This window comes from Dama dama, chromosome 8, assembly GCF_033118175.1.
Source record: "Dama dama isolate Ldn47 chromosome 8, ASM3311817v1, whole genome shotgun sequence".
NCBI classification, from domain to species: domain Eukaryota; kingdom Metazoa; phylum Chordata; class Mammalia; order Artiodactyla; family Cervidae; genus Dama; species Dama dama.
Genome location: NC_083688.1, coordinates 47,881,955 through 47,905,830, shown reverse-complemented (window position 1 = coordinate 47,905,830; position 23,876 = coordinate 47,881,955). Strand labels below are relative to the sequence as shown.

The window sequence follows — 23,876 nt, the reverse complement described above, 5'->3', positions numbered from 1 at the left end:
AGCAGGACTGCAGGGTCATATGATAATTTTATTCCTAGTTTTTAAAGGAATCTCTATACCGTTCTCCACAGTGGCTGTATCAATTTGCATTCTCACCAACAGTGCAAGAGGGTTCCCTTTTCTCCACACCCTTTCTAGTATTTACTGTCTGTAGAGTTTTTGATGATGGTCATTCTGCCTTTTTTTCTTTTATTCTTTTCTCCATTCTGCCTTTTGTTCCTTACTATAGTCTGGTTCAGCAGGATAATTTTGATATATGATTTTGCTTTACTGATTTAAAAAATTAATTCTGCATAAAAGATGTGACTCTTTTGAATCAGGGAATGATACGCTAATCAATAGGATTCCATGGTTGCTCAGACAGTAAAGAATCTGCCTACAATGCAGGAGACCCAGGTTCAATCCCTAGGTCAGGAAGATCCCCTGGAGAAGGGAATGGCTACACACTCCATTACTCTTGCCTGGAGAAGTCCAAGGATAGAGGAACCTGGTGACTACAGTCCTTGGGGTTGTAAAAGAGCTGGACACGACTTGGCAACCAAATAACAACAACCCTAATTAATACCATATTAACCAACTAATTTCTATATTGGTCTGCTTTATAATATTTTATTTGATTTGATAGAGTACAGTAACCTGTGGCTTACAGTCAATGAGTAGTTTGATAGTCATTTATAATGGTTAGACTTGTGCTCTGAATAAGGTCTCTATCTTATTAATTAGATTTGTTGTTTTAAGACAGCTTTGACATATGAAATTCTTCTTTTGTATGTATACAATTAACATAATTAAAATTATAATAATTAAGAGTTTTAAAAATTACTTACACTTTTAAAAACAATAAAGTCTTTCAAAGAGTATTTCTGCTTTTCTATATTTTAAGTCAACAAGATTTTTGGTACACCAGGGAAAATTTGCATAGGAAGAATAAAGGTTAATGTTGCAGATGTCAGTATTTTAATATTAGTCTACTTTAATAAATTTTAGGATAGGATTGTCTATTGATTCAACATTTGTGGATTAATATTTCTATATTATAATACAAGTATATTATAAACAAAAATAGATAATTTTCCACACAGTAAAACTTGTACAGTGAAGTATTTCTACAAAGTTGTATAGTTTTAGAAAACTATAGAATTGGACTTTCTGTTCCTGAATGGGGCACCGTTTTCTATTGAGTGCCATCAAATCACCTAAAGAAGAATATTGAGTATAAGATACATAGAACATTCAACCATGAAAGATAAAACAGGATGTACAAAACTATACAAAACCCCTGTGTTTCAGTTTTGATTCTGAAGTTTATTTAATTGAATTTTCTCTTTTTTTCCCTTTATCTCCAAAAAAAGAGAAATTGTGGGCTTTTTTTCTGCTCCTTAACTCAGGCTTCCTATGATCCTGCAGCTCTAAATTAAAAACAAAACTTGCCAGGGACTTTCCGGGTGGTCTAGTGGTTAAGATTCTGTGCTTCCAATGGTGGGGGGGGAGGTGTGAGTTTGATCCCTGATCAGGGGAACTAAGATCCTATGTGTGGCACAGCCAAAGAATAAAAGTAAATAAGTAAATAAAAATAAAACATGCCAAATCCCATAAATTCTGAGATGAACATCTTTTCATGTTTCAAAAACCCTGCATCAGGATACATGGTTTTCTTTTTTCATAGTGATATATAAAATGATAATCCATGATAGCTCAGATTTGAGGACATCTAATTACAGTTGTGTGAGATGTGGGCTTTGGAGTAAGCTAGTTAACTACAACAGTTCATAGCTCTTCAACTCTTACCAAGTCCTGAAATCTTAACTTTGCAGTACCAAAATCTTCCCTAGGCTGTATCCCATGTGATAACCAGAATTACTATAAGCCTTACCAAGATGGATTAAGTAAAAATAGAAACAAGTCAGTGATTGTGTTCCCCTCTAGCCTGTGACATAGTAGGGCAAAGATCTAAGACAGGATAGAAAGGGTAAAGTTCCTCTTAGCAGCATTTCTCTAGTCATGCAACAGGCAAGTTTCTGATTCCAGTTTTATGCTTATATGCACAAAGAAAGGTATTTATTTATACCTCTGTTATGATTTATATTCAACATTTATATAATTTTATATAATAAAGAGTAAGATAACATTTTCTCTGAACAATTTCTGCATTTCCTAGTCACACATTTAAGAAAATATAGAAAAGGATACACTCTTAAACTAGAAGAATAAAACTTTAAATCAAGAATATTTAACATTTATATTGTTTAGAAATTTCTCCTCTCTGACTACCACTCTATCCTCTATTGGAATTATTCAACAAGTACAACTTCAATCATTTGTATGTGTATACACACACACACACACACACACACACACATATAAAATGTGTGTGTGTAATATATAATCTGCAACTGATTATCTAATATGGCATAGCTATTTTAATTTTAAGAGAGGTATATCTGGAGAAAGTACCAACATTATAAGTTTGCTTTAGATGATTTTGATCCTATGATGAACTTCCTATAAATAACATTTACTAACACTTTAGGCTTTGGCACTAGGTCAAAATTATGGTTTTAATTCATGTTTGCAGTTCAGTAGCAACATCAATGAAGAAATGCAGTAAAGGGGAGAGGGGATATCAAAGACTGTGGAGGCTCCTTAAAGTAGACTGAGTTCCAACATATGGGATGGGTCAGAAGCAAAAATATGAGTGGGAAATAGCTAACCTCCATCATTTTATTGTAAAGAATATACTGCAAGCAAGAGTCATACTTCCATCATAACAGTTAATCAGTTTGGGTTCTTTACTAGATATAGTCACTTTTCCCAAAAGTGAAGATGCAAGAGTTTCACTAAGAACCTAGGTCACATGGGAAGAAGCAGGATAAGGCAGTTGAAATATACTAAATATATAAAGGGATCTAACTACATTACCACTCTTGGCTTGGATCTAATTTAGGATGCATGAGCACAATTCCCAAACTGGAAGAGCAGATCACTGTAACTATTTTCATTTCCCCGTAAACGTTACACGTCACTAACGTAATAAAACTCTGGATATATGGAATATCTAGGCAAATTACAGACAGTAGATTAGAAGTTAACTGGGACTGGAGAGAGAGAAGAAGAGAAAGTTATTGCTTAATGGGTACAGAGTTTCTATTTGGGGTGATGACAAAGTTTGGAACTAGATATTTGTGACTATAGTTGCATAGCAATGTGGATATAATTAATACCACTTAGTTGTATATTTAAAAATGGAAGATCTTAAGTCATATATGTTTTATTCTCCAGTAAATGAAAACTTTTGACCATGTGTGGTTTATAACTTCTTCAAAACTAACAGAAGTGAAGTGAAGTGAAAGTTGCTCAGTCCTGTCCAACTCTTTGTGACCCCATGGACTGTAGCCTGCCAGGCTCTTTTGTTCATGGAATTCTCCAGGCAAGAATACTAGAGTGGGTACCTATTTCCTTCTCTAGGGGATCTTCCCAACCCAGGGATTAAACTCAGACCTCCTGTATTGCAGGCGAATTCTTTTTTTTTTTTCCCATTTATTTTTATTAGTTGGAGGACAATTACTTTATAATATTGTAGTGGTTTTTGCCATACATTGACATGAATCAGCCATGGATTTACAAGTATTCCCCATCCTGATCCCCCCTCCCGCCTCCCTCCCCACCCCACCCCTCTGGGTCTTCCCAGTGGACAAGCCCCAAGCACTTGTCTCATGCATCTAACCTGGGCTGGTGATCTGTTTCACCCTTGATAATATACATGTTTCGATGCTGTTCTCTCTAAACATCCCACCCTCGCCTTCTCCCACAGAGTCCAAAAGTCTGTTCTGTACATCTGTGTCTTTTTTTCTGTTTTGCATATAGGGTTATCGTTACCGTCTTTCTAAATTCCATATATATGCATTAGTATACTATATTGGTCTTTTTCTTTCTGGCTTACTTCACTCTGTATAATAGGCTCCAGTTTCATCCATCTCATTAGAACTGATTCAAATGAATTCTTTTTAATGGCTGAGTAATATTCCATGGTGTATATGTACCACAGCTTCCTTATCCATTCGTCTGCTGATGGGCATCTAGGTTGCTTCCATGTCCTGGCTATTATAAACAGTGCTGCAATGAACATTGGGGTGCACGTGTCTCCTTCAGATCTGGTTTCCTCAGTGTGTGTGCCCAGAAGTGGGATTGCTGGGTCATATGGCAGTTCTATTTCCAGTTTTTTAAGAAATCTCCACACTGTTCTCCATAGCGGCTGTACTAGTTTGCATTCCCACCAACGGTGTAAGAGGGTTCCCTTTTCTCCACACCCTCTCCAGCATTTATTGCTTGTAGACTTTTGGATAGCAGCCATCCTGACTGGTGTGTAATGGTACCTCATTGTGGTTTTGATTTTCATTTCTCTGATAATGAGTGATGTGGAGCATCTTTTCATGTGTTTGTTAGCCATCTGTATGTCTTCTCTGGAGAAATATCTGTTTAGATCTTTGGCCCATTTTTTGATTGGGTCATTTATTTTTCTGGAATTGAGCTGCACGAGTTGCTTGTTTATTTTTGAGATTAATCCTTTGTCTGTTGCTTCATTTGCTATTATTTTCTCCCATTCTGAAAGCTGTCTTTTCACCTTGCTTATAGTTTCCTTTGCTGTGCAAAAACTTTTAAGTTTAATTAGGTCCCATTTGTTTATTTTTGCTTTTATTTCCAATATTCTGTGGGGTGGGTCATAGAGGATCCTGCTGTGATTCATGTTGGAGAGTGTTTTGCCTATGTTCTCCTCTAGGAGTTTTATAGTTTCTGGTCTTACATTTAGATCTTTAATCCATTTTGAGTTTATTTTTGTGTATGGTGTTAGAAAGTGTTCTAGTTTCATTCTTTTACAAGTGGTTGACCAATTTTCCCAGCATCACTTCTTTACCATCTGAGCCATCAGGGAAGCCCTTTTCATTACCCTAAATAGAAACTCTGTACTGATTAAGCATTAACTTTCTATTCTTTTCTCTCCCCCAAAGTAACAGAAATTATAGCCAATTTAGAACTGTATTTCCTTCATATGAAAGAATTCATTAATTCTGTACTTTAGATCACAAATGAGATATAAATATCCCAAGTTGTTTCTTTTCAGAAGAGAATTTGGAAAATGTGATATATGACTTAAGAACAACAACAAAAAAAATCAAAACAAGCTTACTTTGATTGGTTCAGGTTGCATCACTGGTGCAGGCATAGCAATGGCACTTGAAGCATAAACCTGGTGATATGTTGCTTGAACTCCATGATCAGAATAAGGCTAAAATTAAAAAAAAGAAAAAAATATTGCTTTTCATTAATTAAAAATATTTATTCAGTATTACAATTTTCTAGGCATTTTGCTACACAATGGAGAAACACAGATGAGAAACACATTCTCTATCTTTAATTATAGACTGATCTGGGACAGACTAGTCAAAATGTATGACATTTCGCATAGAGATGTATGGGGGAAAAGAAAGTCCTATGACACATGAATAGGGATGCATGGGGAAAAGAAAACAATGTAGCTTTAGAAAGTTGGGGAGGTGGTCAGGGGAGGTTTTCTAGTGGAGTTTGTGCTAGCATTTGAAAAACTAGGGAATGAGGGAGGAGTAGTATATGCAAAGGTAGAGGCAGCTACATCTGTGTATGCTGTTTGGTATTGCTGGAAGGACGGACACATGCTGACTGAGAGCTGAAAGGGGAGGCGGGAGAGTACAGACAGGAAAGAGATCACGTAAAAGCAGACTAATGGCTTGTCCAACAGATGGGGCACTATTCACTGATATATGGAATAAAAGAAAAGGAAGTTTGATGCTTGTGTAATTGTGTGGAGGTTAGAGAGAGGTTAAGTTTATAACACATAAAATTTGAGGTATTCGTAGGAGTTCTGTTACAGGTATATAGTCAATCAAAAGCTGGATGGCTCTAAAGAAGCACTAACAAAAATGTGAACTAAATGTTAATTATAATTCAGATGGAAGGTACAAACTTCTAGTTATAGCTAAGTAAGTACTAGGGGTGTAATGTACATCATGATAAATATAATTAACACTGCTGGATGTTATATAGGAAAGTTGTCAAGAGAGTAAATCCTAAGACTTCTCATCACATACAAATTTTTTCCTATTTCTTTAATTTTGTATGTGATGATGGGTGTTCACCAAGCTTGTTGTGATAATCATTTAGTGATATGTATGAATCAAATCATTATGCTGTACATCTTAAGCTTACACACTGCTGTATGTCAATTATACCGTAATAAAACTGAAAAATTTCCAGTAGCCATGTTTAGAAAAGTAAAAAGAAACAAGTAAAATTAATTTCCAGTAATAGATTTTATTTAAACATATTAAGAATATATCAGAGTGTACTCAACATAAAGTCAGTGATAAATTTTTTTTTCAGTGATAAATTTTACATTCATTTTTCACACTATGTCATTAAAACCTGGTGTGTATTTTGCACTCACAAGACACCTCAATTCTGACTAGCCACATTTCAATAGCTACAGGTGGTAATGGCTACTGTTGTACTGAACAGTGCAGGTCTAAAATTCAGAAGTGAGGCTGGGGCTAGAGACAGGAGTATGGATGATAACATCAGAGTGAGTATGTAGGGTGAAAGACTGAAGAATCAAAAAAGAAATCATGGGGAGAAAAAGATCAGCTTACGTAGGAAGGTAAGAGGAGGTAAAAGGATTGCCAGAAGAGAGCAGTATCATGGAAGCCAAAGGTAGGAAGAATTTCAAGGAGTATATCCAATGTCTCTGAGAGGTCAAGTAAGACTGAAAAGAAAAGGAAAATATTTGGCAATTAGGGAGTCACTAAGGACCTTTATCAAAGGTATCTTCAGCAGAAGGTAATGAAGCAGACTTTAGCAGGTAAGGGGAGAACAGGTAGTCAGGCAGTGGAAATATTAAATGTAGACTACTTTTTGTAAGGGCTCCCCAGGTGGCTCAGTGGTAAAGAGTCTGCCTGTCAACACAGACGACACAGAACAGCTGGGTTCCATCCGTGGGTCAGGATGATCCCTTGGAGGAGGAAATGGCAACCCACTCCAGTATTCTTGCCTAGAAAATCCCATGGACAGAGGAGGCTGGCAGGCTACAGTCCACAGGGTTGCAAAGAGTTGGACACAACTGAACATGCATTTTTTTCAAGCTTGGCTTTGAAAGGGAAAAGAGAGTAAGGGCATTGGTGGGGGTGTGTCACAGGATAGTAACTGTCTCCTACCAGGTGCTGGGCACTATAGCAAGAACCTTGTATACAACAACTCTCATATTTGCATCAATCCTGCAAAATAGATTTTCCTAATGTCTTTATTATATTAATGTAGATATTATGAAACCAACACTGTGAAGAGTTAAGTAATTACTCAAAGTAACATACTAGTAAATACTAGGTAAAGCTCTGAACCAATGGAGAGAAAATGTCTTAAAATACATAAGGAAAGAAGGAATGAGGTGGAATGAGGTCCCTGAGGAGTAGGGAAGTTACAGTTTCAAGAGCAAAGAGTAGAAATAACTTTGAACAAGATAGGCTACTAAAAAAATGTAAGAAGCTAAGTATGAGTTACGAGTCAGGTCAGTTTGTATGTTGGGGGCTGGAAGCTGAATTGGTTTCCACTAAGTGGTTTCTACTTATTCTGTGAAGTAGAAGGCACTATATTCTAAGAGTGAAGGGGGAAGCAGTCATTGAAATAAGTGAGAAATAATTTTAATTTATTTTTATATTTTAGGAGAGCTAACTATCAAACTCATAAGAATAAGCCCTATGTTTTTTAACTTTAGAGGAAAAAACACTTAAAATATAAACCAATCCATTCAACTAATTTATATATTAGACATATATCTTTTGCCAGAAACAATATTAAATTAAAAATATGCTTAAATCATTGTGTATTGAAATATCATAAAAATTAATGGCATGGCACAAGTTGTAAGTTAACATGTAATATTTCCAGAAAAATATTATTAGATTCCACTAAACAGTGAAACATAACTTGGTAAGTTATTTGATGTCGACATCAAGACTATGGTTCAGTACCGATATTGGCTAAAAACATAATGTAGAAGCATTCTTAACTCACTGTCACCGTCCTTGAAAATCAGAAAACAATGAAAAGAACAAAAGATAGATTTAAAAAATGCCATCATCAAGTAAACACAGACGTGCTCATGAATCCCAAATGACAAGGTAGTTTAGTTCAGTTCAGTTCAGTCGCTCAGTTGTTTCTGACTCTTTGTGACCCCATGAACTGCAGCAAGCCCAGGCCTCCCAATCTATCACCAACTGCCAGAGTCTATCCAAACCCATGTCCATTGAGTTGGTGATGCCATCCAACCATCTCATCCTCTGTTGTCCCCTTCTCCTCCTGCCCTCAATCTTTCCCAGCATCAAGGTCTTTTCAAATGAGTCAGCTCTTCGCATCAGGTGGCCAAAGGATTGGAGTTTCAGCTTCAACATCAGTCCCTCCAATGAACACCCAGGACTGATCTCCTTTAGGATGGACTGGTTGGATCTCCTTGCAGTCCAAGGGACTCTCAAGAGTCTTCTGCAACACCACAGTTCAAAAGCATCAATTCTTCAGCGCTCAGCTTTCTTTATAGTGCAACTCTCACATCCATACATGACCACTGGAAAAACCATAGCCTTGACTAGACAGACCTTTGTTGACAAAGTAATGTCTCTGCTTTTTAATATGCTGTCTAGGTTGGTCATAACTTTCCTTCGAAGCAGTAAGCGTCTTTTAATTTCATGGCTGCAGTCACCATCTGCAATGAATTTGGAGCCCCCCAAAATTAAGTCAGCCACTGTTTCCCCATCTACCTGCCATGAAGTGATGGGACCAGATGCCATGATCTTAGTTTTCTGAATGTTGAGCTTTAAGCCAACTTTTTCACTCTCCTCTTTCACTTTCATCAAGAGGCTCTTTAGTTCTTCTTCACTTTCTTCCATAAGGGTGGTGTCACCTGCATATCTGAGGTTATTGACATTTCTCCCGGCAATCTTGATTCCAGCTTGTGCTTCTTCCAGCCCAGCGTTTCTCATGATGTACTCTGCATATAAGTTAAATAAGCAGGGTGACAATATACAGCCTTGACGTACTCCTTTTCCTATCTGGAACCTGTCTGTTTTTCCATGTCCAGTTCTAACTTGCTTCCTGACCTGCATACAGGTTTCTCAAGAGGCAGGTCAGGTGGTCTGGTATTTCCATCTCCTTCAGAATTTTCCACAGTTTATTGTGATCCACACAGTCAAAGGCTTTGGCATAGTCAATAAAAATAGATGTTTTTCTGGAACTCTCTTGCTTTTTCGATGATCCAGTGGATGTTGGCAATTTGATCTCTGGTTCTTCTGCCTTTTCTAAATCCAGCTTGAACATCTGGAAGTTCACAGTTCACGTATTGCTGAAGCCTGGCTTGGAGAATTTTGAGCATTACTTTATTAGCGTGTGAGATGAGTGCAACTGTGTGGTAGTTTGAACATTCTTTGGCATTGCCTTTCTTTGGGATTGGAAAGAAAATGGACCTTTTCCAGCCCTGTGGCCACTGCTGAGTTTTCCAAATTTGCTGACATATTGAGTGCAGCACTTTCACAGCATCATCTTTTAGGATTTGAAATAGCTCAACTGGAATTCCACCACCTCCACTAGCTTTGTTCGTAGTGCAGAAAGCCTGCCAAATGCTATGCAATTTGCACCAACATAAGGGAGGATTCGGAAGCCTGAGGAAGGTTATAGATTTCCCTGAAAGGCCTATTTAAAGACTCTTTAGAGTCTCAAGAGTAGGGGTGTGTCAGACCAAGGCAGAAGCAGGAAAGATCTCCCACAGAGAGGGAGAAATCATATTTTCACTATTTTGTGGTCTACTACCTGGTATTATAGCTGAGGAACACTGCTGGAGATGAAGAAGGGTGAGAGTGGAAAGTGAAGTAACACTTACTACACCTTCATACAGAAAAATCTCTGAAAAAAGAGACTTTGCCAGGAGCCAAATGAACTCCAGAATGCTTAAAAACTCAGGGAAGAACATCTCAAGCAGGCAACATAACAGACTTGGTGGCAGGATGTTTGAGTCAACAGAATGCTTCTCCCACCTTGTATTTCAGCAAAAAGCTGGTCTCATTTAAAGATAAGATGGGAAGGAAAAGTAAGCAACCTTAGGACTCTTCTCATCGTCTCCAACTCTATCAAGGGAAAAGCAAAAAGGGGAAAAAAGAAAAAGATGAGAAATCATCCCAGAAAATAGTAGAAAAGTTCAGATAAATAAAATTCTTTTGATCTTAAAGAAATTACAATAACATGATCGCTAAAAAAGAGCTTCAAAAAGAGATTTTAAGCCAACAGACAGCATTTACAGGCAATGATATAAGCAAAGTGGCAGTTTGGGATAAAAAGAAGATAAAAATAAAACAGCAATGAAAGCTTCATTAGTCATAAGAAAAAGTAGACTAAAAACAATGAAAAATATTCATGAACGTCTCAAAAAAGCATATAAAACATTAAAAATTGCTATGATAAAAGAAATTATCTCAGAGATGATGGATATGAAAGATAAAAAGAGATCTCAACATATGCATAAATGGTATTCCTGAAGAAGAAGTAAAAGAACTGGAATACAAAAATTTTTTTTCAAAGTTCTAACAGGAAAAAAGAAGCCCTGAAATAAAAACTAGTCTGAGAATCAAAGGAGCAAACTGTGTCCCAGGAAAAATATTTTAAAGACTGACAAATTTCAAGACATATGCTGGTAAAGTGATTTCAAGTTAAGACAGACTTTTCAGGCACGCAGGAAGAAAAAGCAAATTACGCATAAGAGGCAAAGTCAGGATGGCTTCAAACTTCTTTACAACTATACTCAACACCAGAAAAGAGTAGATTAGACGTTATAAGAGAAAAAAGCATTGTTATGGGTTGAATTGTGTTCTCTGAAGACTTCTGTGTTGAAGTCCTAACCACTATGTCAGAGACTGACCTTATTTGGAGAGAGGGTCTTTACAGAAGTGAGCAAACTGAAGTATGGTCATTAGGGTGGAACCTAACCCAAAATGACTGGTATCTTTATAAAACTGGGAAGCTTGGACACAGAGACAGGAAGACACAAGGAGAGGATGGTTATCGATAGGCCAAGAAGAAAGGCCTGGACTAGGTCCTTCCCTCCAAGGCCTCGGATGAAACCAACTCTGCCAACACCTTGATTTTGGACTTCTAGACTCCAGAAATATGAGACAATAAATTTCTCTTTTTAAGCCATCCAGTTCACTGTACTTTGTTCAGGGAGCCTTAGCAAAGTTATACAAGTATGATACAGCTATTTTATAGTTAGTCTTAATTTCTTCCAGATTTATAGTCAACAAATATGTTGAACACACAAGCATGTAAGAACTCAACAGAGTACAGCACATGTAAGCCTTCTTTAACAGAGTGCTTGCAGATTCAGTCAACAAAGTGATAAATGGAGGGTGAGATGAAGAACGGAGAAATCATAGTAAAAGTATTGATAGTAAACACTTAAGATTCAAAATTGTGGAAGCTGCTGTTTCAGAAAAATTATGTTATAAACTTTAGTACTAATACTAATAATAATGTGAAAGTGAAGTCACTCGGTCGTGTCCGACTCTTTGCAACTCCATGGACTGTAGCCCACCAGGCTCCTCCATCCATGGAATTTTCTAGGCAAGAGTACTGGAGTGGGTTGCCATTTCCTTCTCCAGAATAATAAAAATAAATACACTCAAATTGGGAGGTTGTTATTTATTTCCCAGTCTTTCACAACATATTTAAAACATACCATGTACAGTTCCTGGTACACAGATGATGAGGTTATTAGTAATGGTTTGCAAATATAAACACATGGAAGATAATATTTACAGTTTTTAGTTATAAATTTGATTTACATCTTTGAAGGAAGAATTTTAAAGATTTTTTTCTTCTTTAATTTTTATATGCTTTTAACTGACAATGTTAGTAATAAGACAGGCAAACCAGAAGAAAGAGAAGCACTTATCTAACTCTTTCAAGAGGACTGAGTCAGGGATAGTCTAGTAAACAGCTGAGTTGAGGAATGATTCAGAAATAGTGAAGAAGTCTAAGATGAAGCATTCTTAGAAGAGATGTGAATAAGTCAAAGAAAACATAAGATGTTCAACTTCAATGAGGGTCTTGAACAAATACTTTTAGAAAAGAAAAAGAAATAAATGTTAAAATGAAGTGGTTATGGATATATTACTTTGTGTGAGACTAACACATACCTCTGGAACTGAAGCTTCCATCAGAGACAGAGGAGGAGGAACACATCCACCATCCTGTGCAATTTCCACTGGCTGATAAATGACCTCAGAAGGTTGCAGGTACAAGAATGGAGCAGAAGAGGCAGGAGACTAAAATATAAAATCACGTTTCTAATTAAAATCGGATTAGTTATTTCAGTTAAACCAAATGACTTACCCAACACATGAGAGAAATACTGGTTTCACATTTTCCTAAAGTTGTTTTTAGGGACAACACAGAAGTATCTTAACAACAAACTAGGAACTCTAGGTTGCTATAAACTCCAATTATGTAGATATTATTAAATCACTTATTTATCACTTATAAGTACTAGAAAGTTCTTAGCACTTTAGAAGCTCATAAATAATTTAAGACAGTCATTAAGATAACTATTAAAGGTTCTGATAATATAATCTATGCTATTTAAATTGGCATTAATTTCGCATGCTAGCAAAGTAATACTCAAAATTCTCCAACAGGCTTCAACACTACGTGAATGGAGAACTTCCAGATGTTTAAGTTGGATTTAGAAAAGGCAGAGGAACCAGAGATCAAATTGCCAACATCTGTCGGATCATAGAAAAAGCAAGAGAATTCCAGAAGAACATCTACTTCTGCTTCATTGACTATGCTAAAGCCTTTGACTATGTGGATCACAACAACTCTGTGGAAAAATCTTAAAGAGATGGGAATACCAGAGCACCTTACCTGCCTCCTGAGAAACCTGTATGCAGGTCAAGAAGCAACAGTTATAACAACACAGAACAACAAACTGGTTCAAAATTGGGAAAGGAGTATATCAAGGCTGTATATTGTCACCCTGCTCATCTAACATATGCAGAGAAAATCATGCAAAATGCTGGGCTGGACGGAGCACAAGCTGGAATCAAGATTGCCAACAACCTCAGATATGCAGATGATACCACCCTTATGGCAGAAAGAGAAGAGGAATGAAAGAGCCTCTTGATGAAGGTAAAAGAGGAGGGTGAAAAAACTGGCTTCAAACTCAACATTCAAAAAACAAAGATCATGGCATCTGGTCCCATTACTTCATGGCAAATAGATGGGGAAACAATCGAAACAGTATCAGACTGTATTTTCTTGGGCTAAAAAATCACTGTGAATAGTGACTGCAGCCATGAAATTAAAAGATGCTTGCTCCTTGGAAGAAAAGCTATGACCAACCTAGACAGCATATTAAAAAACAGAGAATTTACTTTGCCAACAGAGGTCCGTCTAGTCAAAGCTATGGTTTTTCTAGTAGTCATGTATGGATGAAAGTTGGACCATAAAGAAGGCTGAGCACCGAAGAATTGATGCTTTTGAACTGTGGTACTGGAGAAGACTCTTGAGAGTCCCTTGTACTGCAAGGAGATCAAACCAGTTCATCCTAAAGGAGATCAGTCCTGAATATTCACTGGAGGGACTGATGCTGAAGCTGAAACTCTAATCCTTTGGCCATCTGATGGGAAGAGCCGACTCACTGGAAAGACCTTGATGCTGGGAAAGATTGAAGGCAGGAGGAAAAAGGAATGACAGAGGATGAGACGGTCGGATAGCATCGCCAACTCAATGGGTGTGAGTTTGAGAAGGCTCCAGGAGCTGGTGAAGGACAGGGAGCCTGGCGCGTTGCAGTCCACAGAGTTTCAAGCCCAGGACTGACTGAGAGACTGAACAACAAATGCCTCACCTCAGCTTTCTGACGTCCCATGAGTGGGGCCTGTCTAACGAACTTTCTGGTGGTATACCATTTGTTATCAGAAGTTGAGAGATGGAATCTTCATTTAGAAACATAAACAAAACCTGAAGTGAAGCTAGAAAAATGCTAAATATTCTAATATTAATAACGTAGCACTTCTTTATGAAATACTTTTACTTACATGGTCTCATTTGATCTTTACAAAAGTCATGTGAGAAAACTTTCCAAGGTATGGTATCATTAGTTCCATTTGAAATGAAAAAGCTGAGAAATATAGTGATTAAATGAATTGCCAAATCAGTTAATAAATCAGTATCACAGTTAATAAATACTAGAGGAAGGTCTCAAATCTAGTCTTTCTGACTTAAATATTCATGTAGTGTTCACAAAAACAGTGAAAAAAGTTAAAAGTTAGTATTTACCTGAGGAACATTCCACTGCCATTGACCTGGTAGACACTGTGCAGGGGCCTAAAACAAACAAACAGACAAACAAACAAAAAAAAACCCCACTAGATTGTAAACAAGGGTTAAAACTGAATATCTACCTGCAAAAGCTATGAAGTTGAACCCCTATACCTCAAACCATATACAAAAATAAACCCAACATGGATAAAAGATAGAAATGTAAGAGCTAAAACTACAAAACTCTTAGAAGAAAACATAGATGTAAATCTTTGTGACTTTGAACCAGGCGATTAAAAAAAAATATGACATCAAAAGCACAGGAAACAAAATAATAAGAGGAAAAAAGATAAACTGGATTTCACTAACATGAAAAACTTTTGTGCTGCAAAAGACACCATCAAGGAGGTGAAAATAAACCATGAGACTGGAAAAAATATTTACAAATTATTATCTGATAAGGAACTTGTATCTAAGCAAAGAACCCATATAGCTCAATAATAAAAGGCAAGTAACCCAATATAAGGGCTTCCCTTGTCGCTCAGCTGGTAAAGAATCTGCCTGCAATGCAGGGGACCTGGGTTCGATCCCTCGGTTGGGAAGATCCCCTGGAGAAGGAAAAGGCTACCTACTCCAGTATTCTGGCCTGGAGAATTCCAAGAGGGCTGCAGAGTCCTATACAACTGAGTGACTTTCACTTAAGAATCACTTAACCCAATATAAAAATTGGTTAAGGATATGAACAGACATTATTGCAAAGAAAATACACAAAAACCATCAATAAGCATCTAAAAGATATTCAACATCATTTGCCTTGTAATCCTCTTCATAGATCACAGCCTTGTACTGAAGGGGCTTGAGTAACTCAGTGAAACCATGAGCCATGCAGGGCAGGGCCACCCAAGACGGATGGGTCACAGTAAAGAGTTCTGACAAAACGGGATCCACTGGAGGAGAGAATGACAAACCACTCTAGTATTCTTGCTGTGAGAACCCCATGAGCAGTATGAAAAGGCAAAAAGATATACCACCGGAAAATGAGTCCCCCATGTCTGTAGGTGTCCAACATGCTGCTGGGGAAGAGCAGGCAGATAGCTCCAGAAGCACGAAAAGGCTGGGCCAAAGCAGAAATGACACCCAGTTGTGGATGTGTCTGGTGGTGAAAAGAAAGTCTGACACCATAAGAACAGTATCGCATAGAAACGTCTTCAACGTTAGATTCATAAATCAAAGTAAACTGGACATGGTCAAGCAGGAGATGGCAAAAGTGAACATTGACATTTTAGGAATCAGTGAACTAACATGGATGAGAATGGGCGAATTTGATTCAGATGACCATTGTTATCTACTGCTGTGGGCAAGAATTCCTTAGAAGAAATGGAATAGCCCTCATAGCCAACAAAGAGTCTGAAATGCACTACTTGGGTACAATCTCAAAAACGACATAATAATCTCAGTCTGTTTCCAAGGCAAACCATTAAACATCACAGTGCCTGAACCATCGATGCTGAGAAAACTGAAGTTGACTGGTCTGATGAAGACCTCTAAGACCTTTTAGAACAGCAAAAAAAAAAAAAAAAAAAAAAAAAAAGCTGTCTTTTCATCATAGGGGATTGGAATGCAAAAGTAGGAAGTCAAGAGATACCAGGAATAATAGGCAAGTTAGGCCTTGGCGCACAAAATGAAGCAGGCCAAAGACTAACAGTTTTATCAAGAGAACACAATGGGCATAGCAAACACCCCTTTCCAACAACACAAGAGACGACTTCACATACGGACATTGCCAGATGATCACTGAGATCAGACTGATTGTACTCTTTGCAGCCAAAGATGGAGAAGCTCTATACAGTCAGCAAAAAAACAAGACCAGGAACAGACTATGGCTCAGATCATCAGCTCCTTACTGCAAAATTCAGGCTTAAATTGAAAAAAAGGAGGGAAAACCACTAGGCCATTCAGATATGACCTAAATCAAATCTTTTATGATTATATAGTGGAGGTGATGAACAGATTAAAGGGATTAGATATGGCAGACAGAGTGCCTGAAGAACTATGGTCAGAGGTTTCCAACACTGTATAGGAGGTGGTGACCAAAACCATACCAAAGAGAAAGAAATGCAAGAAGGCAAAGTGGTGGTCTGATGAGGCTTTTCAAATAGCTGAAGAACGAAGACAAGAAAAAAGCAAGGAAGAAAGGGAAAGATAAACCAAACTGAATGCAGAGTTCCAGAGAATAACAAGGAGAGATAAGAAGGACTTCTTCCACGAACAATGCAAATAAGTAGAGGGAAACAATAGAATGGGAAAGACTAGAGATTTCTTCAAGAAAACTGGAGATTTATCAAGGGAACATTTCATGCAAAGATAGGGACAACAAAGGACAGAAACGTTAAGGACCTAACAGAAGCAGAAGAGATTAACAGGTGGCAAGAATACACAGAACTATACAAAAAAAGGTCTTCACGACCAGGATAACCATGATGGTATGGTCACTCACCTAGAGCCAGATATTCTAGAGTGTGAAGTCAAGTGGGCCTTATGAAGCATTACTACAAACAAAGGTAGCAGAGGTAATGGAACTCTAGCCGAGCTATTTAAAATCCTAAAATGATGTTGTTAAAGTACCGTGCTCAATGTGTCAGCAAATTTGGAAAACTTAGCAGCAGCCACAGGGTTGGAAAATGTCAGTTTTTATTCCCCTCCCAAAGAAGCACAGTGCCAAAGAATGTTCAAACTACCATACAATTGCGCTCATTTCACATGCTAGTGTGAAAAATCCTTCAAGCTAGGCTTCAGCACTATGTGAACTGAGAATTTCCAAATGTACAAGCTGGGTTTAGAAACGGCAGAGGAACCAGAGATCAAATTGTCAACATTTCCTGGATCACGGAGAAAGGAAGTGAATTTCAGAGAAACATCTTCTTATGCTTCATTGACTATGCTAAAGCCTTTGACTATGTGGATCACAACAAACTGGAAAATTCTTAAAGAGATGGGAATACCAGACCACCTTACCTGTCTCTTGAGAAATTTGTATGTGGGTCAAGCAGCAACAGTTAGAACTGGACATGGAACAATGGACTAGTTCAAAATTGGGAAAGGAGTGCAACAAGGCTGTATATTGTCATATTGATCATTTAAACTTATATGCAAAGTACACCATGCGAAATGCCAGGCTGGATGAATTACAGGCTGAAATTAAGACTGCTGGGAGAAATATCAATAACCTCATATATACAGATGATACCACTCTAATGGCAGAAAGTGAAGAGGAACTAAAGAGCCTCACGATAGAGGATGAGAGGAGAGGGAAAAAGCTGGCTTAAAACTCAACAATCAAAGAACTAAGATCATGACATCCAGTTCCATTACTTCATGGCTAATAGAAGAGGGAAAAAGTGGAAGCAATAACAGACTTTACTTTCTTGGGCTTCAAAATCACTGTGAATGGTGACTGTAGCCATGACATTAAGGCTCTTTCCCCTTGGAAGAAAAGCTATGACAAACCTAGACAGCATATAAGTAAAGACATCACTTTGCTGATAAAGTTCTGTGTAGTCAAAGCTATGGTTTTCCCAGTAGTTGTGAATGGATGTGAGAATTGGGACATAAAGAAGGCTGAGCACCAAATAATTGATGCTTTCAATTGTGGTGCTGGGGTAGACTCTTGAGAGTCCCCTGGACTGAAAGGAGATCAAACCAGTCAATTCTAAAGGAAATCAACCCTGAATATTCATTGGAAGGACTGATGCTGAAGCTGAAGCTGCAATACTTAGGCCACCTGATGCAAAGAGCTGACTCACTAGAAAAGACCCTGATGCTGGGAAAGACTGAAGGCAAAAGGAGAAGACAGTGGCAGAGGATGAGATAGATGGCATAACTGACTCAATGGACACATGTTTCTGAGCAAACTCCGGGAGATGGTGAAGGACAGGGAAGCATGGGAAGCAGAGTTGGACATTCCTTAGTGACTGAACAGCAACAACAATGAAAATCAAAACTACACCGTGATATCACTTCACATACACTAGTACGGCAAAAAAAGCAGATAATAAGTGTGTGCAAAGATGTGGAGAAACCCTCATAAATTGCTGGTGGGACTGTAAAATGGTGCAACCTTTTGGAAAGTCTGACACATCCTTAAAAGGTTAAATATAGAGATACCATTGATTTAGCAATTCCACTCCTAGATACAAGACCTAAGAGAAACGAAAATGTAAGTCCACAAAAAATGTGTACACAAACGTTCATATCAGCATTGTCTGTAAGAGAGGAAAGGTGGAAACAACCCAAAGTCCATCGACAAATGAGCAGATGAACAAAGTGTGGTTTCACAGCCACATACTGTCCATGAAAGGCAGATCTATAAAGACAGAAAGTACTGATCTATTACTGGTTGCTTAGGACAGGGAGGAGGGGGTAAGAGGAATGACTACCAATGGGTAAAGCTCCTCCCCCACCCCCCGGGGTACGGTAGCAAAACTGTAAATTTAGTAAAAACTACTCTGTTGTACAGGCTTCCCAGGTGGCGCTAGAGGTAAAGAACCCGCCTGCCGATGCAGGAGACAAGAGATGTGGGTTTGATCTCTGAGTCAGGAAGATCCCCTGGAGAAGGGCATGGCAACTCACTCCAGGATTCTTGCCTGAAGAATCCCATGGACAGAGGAACCTGGTGGGCTATCTAAAGTCCATAGGGACGCAAAGAGTCAGACATGGCTGAAGTAAGTTGCTTAAGTAAGAATGCACGCATTCTGTTGTACTCTTGGAAAAGGTGAATTGTATATGGTATATGAATAGCTAAATAAAGCTTTATTTAAAACAAAAGAGAGTCAAGTTATTTAAGGTACTTGTTGTAAGATGACAATAGAAAAGAGTGTCTTTTTATTTTTTAAATCAGTTGTATTATTCTTTAATAATAAATGTTTTAGCTTATTTTCCACCTTTAATAAAATCTTTTTTAATTATTAAAGTAAAAAAGACAGAAAATAAGAAGATTCCATGAATCTACCATCGAAATGGTTAATTTCAGGCAGACCATATCAACTGCTAATGGATGACATCAATATGATAACCAAGTGAGGTCTGTGTTCTTTATACCATGTTTAAAAAGGCAGGATAATCTCTTAAGAAAATATTTTAATAAGAATCTGAAATAACATGCTTAATGTGTAGATTTGTTAGATAAATAAAATCACTATCTTCTTCTGAAGTGAGAAATACGAAAGAGATAAATACTGACTGAACCAGTCCTTATCTGATTTGACTAACAAAAACTGATAAAGCTATCAATCTCAGAATTTGTAAAAAGAACAAGGGAAGAGATTATCAAAGTGGCAGTTTTAAGGGGAGAATGGTGATGAATAAATATATAACTGGAAAGAAATATGCAAAGTGAAATTATTTCTTACACTGAAAAATATTATGTTACAAACTGTTACAAAAATCTTTCCCAAGTATATCCAGGTAATATACTTCCAGTTTTGTAATTTGTGTCAAGTGGAAAATTAGAGCCAAAGTATAAAATTAAACTGTATTAGAAACTTTACAGAATACATCTATGTCATGTATGTACATATGTAATCAATTAATGGAGTAGGAGCTGGACTCCACAAAGTGCAAGCAGAAAGTAACTTCAATCTTTCTCACCCCTGGCACTTTAAAAGCATTTTGTTAAAACTAGTGTTTACCAGTGGTGAGAGGGAAGGGGGAGGGAAAAAGAAGGTGGGGGTTAAAAGGTATAAGATATTAAAATAAATAAGCTGTAAGGATATAACGACAACCCACTCTAGTATTCTTGCCTGGAAAATCCCATGGACAGAGAAGCCTGGAGGGCTACAGTCCGTGGGGTCAGACACGACTGAGCGACTAACAACACAAGGATATACAGGGTCTGCATGCAGGCAAGTTGCTTTAGTCGTGTCCAACTCTATGACCCTATGGACTGTGGCCTGCCAAGCTCCTCTGTCCATGGGGTTCTCCAGGCAAGAATACTGGAGTGGGTTGCCATTTCCTCCTCCAAGGGATCTTCTCAACCCAGGGATCAGACCCACATCTCTTAGCTCTCTTGAAAGGGCAGTCAGGTTCCTTACCACCAGTGCCACCTGAGAAGCCCACACGTGGAATACAGACATTTAAAAAATAATTTTATTTATTTTTGGCTGTGCTGGGTTTTGTTGCTATGCTCGGACTTTCTCTGGCTGAGGTGAGTGGCAGCTAGTCTCTAGTTGGGGTGCGTGGGCTTCTCACTGAGGTGCTCCTCTTGTTCTGAGCAAAGGCTCTGGGTATATGGGCTCAGCAGTTGCGGCTTCCCGGCTCTAGAGCACAGACTCAACAGTTGTAGTGCACAGGCTTAGCTGCTCCATGGCATGTGGGAACTTCCCGCATGAGGGACTGAACCCGTGTCTCTTCACTGGCAGGTGAACTCTCCACCACTGAGCCGCCAGGGAAGTCCTGGCCAATATTTTATAATAACTATAAATGGAGTAAAATCTATAAAAATTTTGAATCACTATGTTGTACACCTGAAGCTAATATTGTACATCAACTATACTTCAATAAAAAACAAATTTTTCAAAGGGTAAACAGACAAATAAAAAACACTGTGTTGAGCTGGTTTTCCTAGCCTCCAGATAAAAATCAGGAAAAATTATTTTTTGGCATGTTAACAGATTCCAAATGCTGACTCTTTTGTCAGGTACTTTTTTCTTTGGTGATGTCCTTGCTGAGAACTTCTGACTACAATGTTAGACCTAGATTCTAGGGGTCTACTTCACATAGATTTTTTTCTCTTCTGTGGTCACTTTATACTTTTTTGGAAAAATTCTCTTCTGTGAGGTTCTTATCTTGCTCTTGGGACACAAACTTTGCTTGCTGTGAGACGTTCAACATGTTCCCCCTGTAGACTTCTTTTCTGGCTCTGCTTCCATAGTCCACATCACCTAAAGGAAGGCATGGCAACCCATTCCAGTATTCTTGTCCAGAGAAACCCCATGGATAGAGGAGCCTGGCGGGCTATCGTCCACAGGGTTGCAAAGAGTTGGACATGACTGAAGCATGCATGCATGCACAGGTCTGAAAGATTCTATATCACAAATTCCAGGGGACAAATATTAAACTCTCTTAGTCATTCTCTGAAGTCCTGTTCACTTGGTTGAGAATGGGAAATGCCATAGTACTCTAATAAAACTCTCTTGTTAAAAAATCCTCATTACCAGTCTTCTTTATTAACTTCATCCTCAAGATGTGGTTAATAATGAGCACATCCTCATGTGCTCAAGATGGGCAATAAGCTAAGGATCCTAAAACTGGTTTCATGACTTTTGGTTTGTATTGTTAAATGGCCTAGCATCTAATGTTGTCTTTGGGGCCTCTCAAAATTTTGAATTAGAAATAGTCATGCTACATATATACTTTAAATAAAGGCTATCAAGTTACTTTCATTTTTACTAAGTGAATAAAATACTTTAGATAATTTTATACTTAGCATAGTAACAGAATTTAAGAACAACTCCCCCAAACCTAGTCTAATACTAAAGATAATTTCAGTAACCATAATATTTCATGTGGGTCTAATAAAGTTCAAAAAGAAAAAAAACCCAGAAACAAAGTCTTCCACTATTTCAAAGGTTTAAAAGAATGTGATTTTATCTGAGAATGCTATAGACCAGAAGTAGGCAACCATTTTCTATAAAGGGCTAATGGGTAAATATTTTAAGCTTGCAGGCCATATATCTGTGGTGCAACCACTCAACTCTTCTACTGCAGCACAAAAGCAGCCACAAACAATTATGTAAACAAATATGGCTGTTTTCCAATTACATTTTATTTACAAAACACCAAAATGGTCTGGCATTAGAGTTTACTTACCCTCAACCTCCCATGAGAATTAATGAAAAGAATGTTGATCAACTAAAAGAGGCTGTCATAATATAAATCACAATATGTTATTTATTTTGATATGTATTTATTAAATATAATAACCAGAAACTGATATAATAATAATAGTTTTAAAAAAATCAGCCTGTGGTCCAGTATTTTCATAATACCTTGGAAATTATTTCTATGTTAGCCAGGGGAGCAAAACTGACCCTATTACATTTGATAAAAATTAGTCCTTTATTGGAAGGACTGATGCTGAAGCTGAAGTTCCAATACTTTGGCCACCTGATGCAAAGAGCCAACTAACTGGAAAAGACCCTGATGCTGGGTAAGATTAAAGGCAAAAGAAGGAGAGGGTGACAGAGGACAAGATGGTTAGATAGCATCACTGACTCAATGGACACGAATTTGAGCAAACTCCAGGAGACAGTGAAGGACAGGGAAGCCTGGCATGCTGCAGTCCATAGGATGGCAAAGAGTCAGGCATGACAACAGCATAAGTAAACGATCTATCTTCTTATATGACATTTAGATCCCTCATTAAAAAAAAACAAAGAAAACATCACTGCTATCGAGGCTTAACTATCTCTTTTAAATTACGAGAGTATTTATTTGCATGAGAAAGACTAAAATGAAAGTTATTCAAAAAACGCTGAAACTATCAAAGATGTGCATTGTAATTTAATGTTTACCTGGTAGTGATATGCAGGCTGCTGATAAACGGGCTGAGCTACCATCACAGGGGAACTAGATATAGAACGTGACTGTTAAGAGGAAAGAAAAGTAGCAAAAATTATTTTAGGCAAAATTCTTTATAACTGTTTATGACAAAGTTTATCTTACACTTGTTACCTAAACCCAGTCAACTTACAGTTTATGACTGGAAATATAATTTTTCCACCTCTTATTCATATTATTGCAATTCCACTTCAAGTTTATTAAAAATTATCACAATATTTCTACTTCCATGTGGTTTCATTTCCACAGTAATGTTAAAACCACCACCAGAAAAGTTGCTTTTAGTTCAAGATTATGAATAAATACAGTTTCTAAGAGAATATTTTCCTGATGCTGGGAAAGAGCGAAGGAAGGAGGAGAAAGGGACGACAGAGAATGAGGCTATTAGATGGTATCAACAACTCGATGGACATGAGTTTGAGCAAGCTCCAGGAGTTTGTGATAGACAGGGAAGCCTGGCATGCTGCAGTCCATGGGGTTGCAAAGAGTTGGACACGACTGAGTGACTGAACTGAAGAGAATATTAGATGAAAACTAGCAGCTGGACTTAAGGTGACATAGCCTATTTCCATTGCAGAGACAAGCAGTAGATGCTTACACAGCATTTAGAACTGAATGAATAATCATACCTGATCTGCCACTAAATTCCCACTACTTACAAATAATCAACATCCTATTCCTTTGTTATATATTTAATTAAAGCAAGTGCATTATTTATTGAAGAATGTTAAACTCTATTTTATTAATTTGATATTTAAACAAGTTGGTCATCTAATAAATTTACAAGTGATTTGTTCGATAAAAGTACATATAACACCTGATTATTCGAAGTAATAGGATAAACCTCAAAACTGATTATTTAAAGCCAGATCATTATA

The 23,876-nt window shown here is 37.6% G+C and overlaps 1 protein-coding gene across 1 annotated transcript in view; it reads right to left on the bottom strand.

Moving 5' to 3' along the window:
- Nucleotides 1-5,170: 5,170 nt before the first annotated feature.
- The window catches only part of BOLL (boule homolog, RNA binding protein), a 43,074-nt gene continuing 24,368 nt past the window's right edge, over nt 5,171-23,876 (bottom strand). Inside the window, exons 7-10 of the mRNA XM_061147952.1 lie at nt 22,953-23,024; nt 14,401-14,448; nt 12,261-12,389; nt 5,171-5,284 (exon numbers count right to left, since the gene is read on the bottom strand). Of these exons, the coding sequence (XP_061003935.1) occupies nt 5,171-5,284; nt 12,261-12,389; nt 14,401-14,448; nt 22,953-23,024 (363 nt within the window). The remainder of the gene's footprint in view (nt 5,285-12,260; nt 12,390-14,400; nt 14,449-22,952; nt 23,025-23,876) is intronic.